This window comes from Dermacentor variabilis, chromosome 2 (assembly GCF_050947875.1).
Source record: "Dermacentor variabilis isolate Ectoservices chromosome 2, ASM5094787v1, whole genome shotgun sequence".
NCBI classification, from domain to species: domain Eukaryota; kingdom Metazoa; phylum Arthropoda; class Arachnida; order Ixodida; family Ixodidae; genus Dermacentor; species Dermacentor variabilis.
The window spans coordinates 151349824-151354672 of NC_134569.1; the positions used below are offsets into that span (position 1 = coordinate 151349824).

General features: G+C 49.7%; 1 protein-coding gene across 1 annotated transcript; it reads right to left on the reverse strand.

Annotated features, from left to right (window-relative positions):
- Positions 1 to 460: 460 nt before the first annotated feature.
- On the reverse strand, positions 461 to 1438 carry LOC142570503 (uncharacterized). The gene has a single exon (XM_075678885.1). It carries the CDS (start codon positions 1436 to 1438, stop codon positions 461 to 463), a length of 978 nt encoding a protein of 325 aa, XP_075535000.1.
- Positions 1439 to 4849: the final 3411 nt, after the last annotated feature.

Sequence of the window (4849 nt, forward strand, 5' to 3'; positions counted from 1 at the left end):
CTTTGATGTGAGCGGCGCTTCGGGACTCGATCACCGAGAAACAGTTACCTGAGAACCAATGTATTTTTCTCATTTCGTTGGCAGTGCATGGTGGCTAACGCTGGCTCTAATCGGCTTTTGCCGGTGACAGTTATCGTGCAGCCCTACTCGTAATTCATGCATGAAAGATGAAGATCCTGAGCTCAGCCCGAAAGGAGTGCCACCTGCAAAAAGACTCAAAGACCGACTCCGTCAATCGTTCTTTCGCAGTCGGTAAGTCGAGCAAAAACAGAAGTTGTTGGTGACTGGGCGGTGTTGTAAACCGCTGTTCTGAGTATAACTAGCGACTGACTCCCAAGTGCTGCAAACAATAAGAAAGCGTCCATCCGTACCACGTGGTCGAGGAGTGGCTTCTAAAACTGTAAATACTGAACAAAGCTGAAGCCACTTTTTCCTCATATCATTGGAGGCGTTGCGGGCTTTACTTTGGCATGCCAAACTCCTGCGTCGCCTTGGCCAACTTGCCGATGAGCTCGTTGATGGCCGGGACTAGGTTGGGATTAACGGGCCGCTTAGCGTCTCCCTGAGCCCCACCATTCAGAGACTTGGCCGATCTGTACTGGTTCGGATAGGCCGCGCCGTACGTTGTGCTGTAGGGATAGGCCGCGTAGAGTCCCGGATAGTTGAAGAAACCGAGTCCGGACATCATCATCGCCGCCATACCACCAAGAAAGACTAGCGAACCCAACGCAGCGCCGCCCACGGCGAGCGCCTTCGAAACGGCGCGGACGTCCATCCTAAGGCTCCTGGAGAGCTCGTCGGCGACCCTGTTCGTCGCTGCTGCGATGTCACTGACGTTGACGTTGCCAAATGACATGGGCAAGGCGTTCGCGCCTCCGAGCCCCACGAGAGAGCTCAGTAGACTTCTGGCATCGGGGAGTCCCTGCGACGAAGCCTTCGGCATGCCACTGAAGCCTCCTGGAAACGGGATCTGGTGTATGGGTGGAAGACCATTGAGACTCGCGGCAGCCCTGTCTCCCGACCCTCCGGGGAAGGACGGAAACGTGATGGCCTTGCCCTGGCGAGGAACGAACGTGATCGGTTCCTCGCCTCGGCTGGCGCTACCGGCGTTGCTGCTGCCGCTCGGGAATGAGACACCTGCGCCGCTTCCTCCGCCGTTGGTCCCGGAAGCAGGCAAGGCGCCAGTTTTTGAAGCCTTAGAGTCCGGAAAATTTACGGTAGAGCCCGAACTCATGGAAGGTGCCGGCTCGTGGTCACCATAAAGGTCTTCTTCCTCAGAGAACCGAGACAGCGTAGCACCGGACATGACGCCTCGCCTTGGATCGGAGGATGAGGACGACGGAAAGACTGTTTTGGAACCACTGCTGGTAGCCGGGAAGGTCGCTAGGAGAAAGGCACATAGGGCGAGGCCGACCGCTGCAGATCCTGGGGACGTCATATCTCTTGATGTTCTGCGAATGAAACAAAAACAAGAGGGGGTCATTGAGCTTTCCATGCATAACCAAAAACTAGGGGTGGGCGAAGATCGAGGCTTTTGCATGATTGATGAAGTATACTGCTACGCCATTCTACCGTCGAATTGAATAGCAGCTATTCATTCATTCTTACCATTAGAGTTACCCGCGTTCACGTGCTTTTTTTTACAAAATAAACTAAATTGAGCCTTAGAAGCGTTACAAGCCATCGCCGCGGCGGCTAAGCGGTTATGGCGCTGTGTTTGTTAAGCACGAAGTCATGGGTTCGACTTTCTGGCTTCCGCATTTCGACGGGGGCGAAATGAAAAAAACAATGCTCATGTATACCGTACATTTGGTGCATGTTAAAATAAATGTAGTCAGTAGACCCCGCCAATACAGGCCAAAAACTGTCAGGAGGCCCCCACTATGGCAGGCCTCATACTAACATCCTAGTTTTGGCACGGGGACACCCCCCCCCCCACCTTTCTTTATGCAGTAGGCAAAGTTCTTTCCTTAGGTTTAGGCAATTTCATTGTTCAGTAAACTACCGCACATATAATTTTTATAAATTCTTTCCTTTCTGGGAATCGGGAACCGTAAGAAACTCTGCGTTGATCAACGTAGCTCTCACTAGAAAAATTGTCAGCCTAGGTGCATGCAGCAAGTGCAGACACATTCGCGTTAACTGAAAACTATATTTTCGTTCACTTCGGTTTAAAACCGGCAAAAGTAGGCAAGAACAATTTTACCAAAACACGGAACCTGCAAGATTTATCTATAGTTACATCATAGGTTCCAGTCGGAGCGTTCCGTGATGGGGATACAACAAAATACATGATGAGCAGGAAGAAGAACACACCAAAGACATCGTTATACTTTTTCAGTTCGGAAAATGTCCATACAAATGATTGCGGAAAAGTTCGCGGTTACTTATTGGAACAGTCTTAGCTGGAAGACCGTTCCAAAGTGCGAAGGCTTGTGGCAAAGCCGAAGAATTGAAAGCTTTAGTTTTATGAAATATGCATTTGATATGCTGAGGTCATTATGAAGATGCCTATAAGTGTGCGTAATGGTTTGCCAAATGACAGAGGGGATTGCGTTACGCTATGAATATATTTGTGTATTAAGCATAAAACAGCAACAGAACGACGACTACGTAAGGTCTGAATCGGAATGTTTACCTTAATTTTTGTTATACTGAAATGGCGGTCATAGTTGCATGAAATTAATCGAGCGGCTCTATTTTGCACGGTTTCCCACATTGAAATTAAATACTCTTGATAGGGCGACCAGATGGACGAAGAAAATTCAAACTGTGGGTGGACGAAGGTTAAATATGACAATTTGCATGCATGAGCTAAGCAATGAAGCAAATTTCGACGTAAGTAACCCAGTGTTTGTGACGCTTCAGCGCATATGTTAGTGATATGTAATTTCCATGAAAGCTGGGATGCAAGGTTCAAGCCTACGTGTTTGTATGGCGCCGCACGAGGCAGTGAAACGTTGTTTATAGAATACATGAAGTTAGGAAGTGGCTGTGTACGATTAAACGAAATTGCTTTGCACTTAGTCGCGTTCAGCGTCATTTGCCAGTTACCACACCAGGTATCAGGTATAGACATTACTAAGGTCCCTTTGGAGGATGAGGTGGTCATCATGACTTTCAATAGTGCAGCGTCCGATGCAGTCGTGAGCAGTTGCGTAGCCAGGAGGGCCGACAGGGCTTCAGAATTTTTTCCCGGCCGGCACCCAGCTCCCTTTTATGCCTGGGACGTCGTCTATCAACAAAGGCGAACGCATTCGAACGGCCGCCGTACATAAGTACAAATGGTACATGCCTTCAGGCACACCAAGGGCCTTCCCAATGTAACAGTTGTATTATTATGCACCAAGCATGGGGAAACTTATTAGCGAATAACGGGACCTTCCGTCCCCCTCCCCCGCGAAAAGAAATCCTGGCTAAGCGCCTGGTCGTTCAGCTAATAGCCGCATGCGGGAGGAAAAAGTAGAAGTTAGGTGATTAATATAAATTAAAAAAATCGCAGTTTCACCCGAAAGGCGAAGCATCCACTGCGATAGCAAATTAGTGGGCACATATACGGAGTAAGGATAGTATTTTTATGGTCCGTATAAAGTTGTAAACACAGACTAACTAAATTAATAAGCATGGTGTCACGCGCGCGCTAGCAAACATGAACACATTTGACTCGATGACCGGGGATACTCGCTGTCCAAACATTGTAGTGAGGAAGCTCGACAGCAGCAGCGAGGGAATTGACCTTCGCGCTGCCTCTGGAGTCAGCACGAACTACGCCTGGAAAACACAGCGCACAGCAGACTCTGCCCGCCGCAGATGGCTTTCAAGATGCAACGGCCCGGTCGGGCGCGTGCGGCTGTAGCTGCGACGGCGTGGAGACACTGGAGCATCTTCTGCTTCACTTCCCGGCCTTCGGGACCGAGAGAGAGGCTCTGTACGCCTCTTACAGCCGATGTGGCCTGCCATCCAACACCCTGCGGTGCCTACTCTTCCCCAATACTCACAGCTCCATCACCAAGCGTGCATTTTCGGCACTGGTGGAATTCTGTGAAGCAACATACCTCAGAGCGCGGCTGTAGGCCCCCCCGCAAACGCTTAGCTACATTATGTCTTTTTTTTACTATTCCGGTCTCTCTCTCCTTTTTACTTCCGCTCTCTATCTCCTTCATCTTTTTCTCCCCATGCCCCTTTCCCCGTGCAGTGCTGTTGAGGTGTCCTCCTGTGAGAGACAGTCACGGCACTGCACTTATCTCTTCCATTTCGCTTTAAAAATCAATTCACTTCACACACAAAAACGAACCGCCAGGAGCATAACGCGTCCCCCTCCCACTACCCGCCCCCCGGAGCCTTGCACGCGATGGAAGACGGCGCGCTTCCTCCCCGCTTTCCTCTCTTTCGTGCGCGCATTTCAGCCGCGATCGCCGACTCACCCGCGCACGCTTTCACTCGCATGTACAGCATGCGGCACGCGGCGACGATTTTATCGCCCTTGAACTTTATACGGAACCTCACAGCGACGCCGATGGCAGAAAGGCGATTAAAGTGTCCATATAATTGCTATCGCAACAAATGTAAAGGTCCTAGAACGCTGCCCTGCGGTACACCAGATGTGACGTCTGAAAAAGCAGCAAAATCATTGACGACTGGGCACTGCTTGCCAAAATATAGAAAGTTACGAAGCCAAGACAGCACTAGTGAGTCTAGTCCAAGAGAAGATAACATACTTATGAGGCAGCAGTGCGTAACGCGATCGAACGCGATCAAAATAGAAGACAGATGTGATCAATTTCAAGTTTATTATTTATGGTAAAGTGCAAGTCCGTGGTGAATTCCAGTAATTTCGTGTTACACGAAA

What these genes read in the sequence shown, in the direction of transcription:
- LOC142570503 (XM_075678885.1), bottom strand. Translation starts at nt 1,438, where the DNA reads ATGACGTCCCCAGGATCTGCAGCGGTCGGCCTCGCCCTATGTGCCTTT.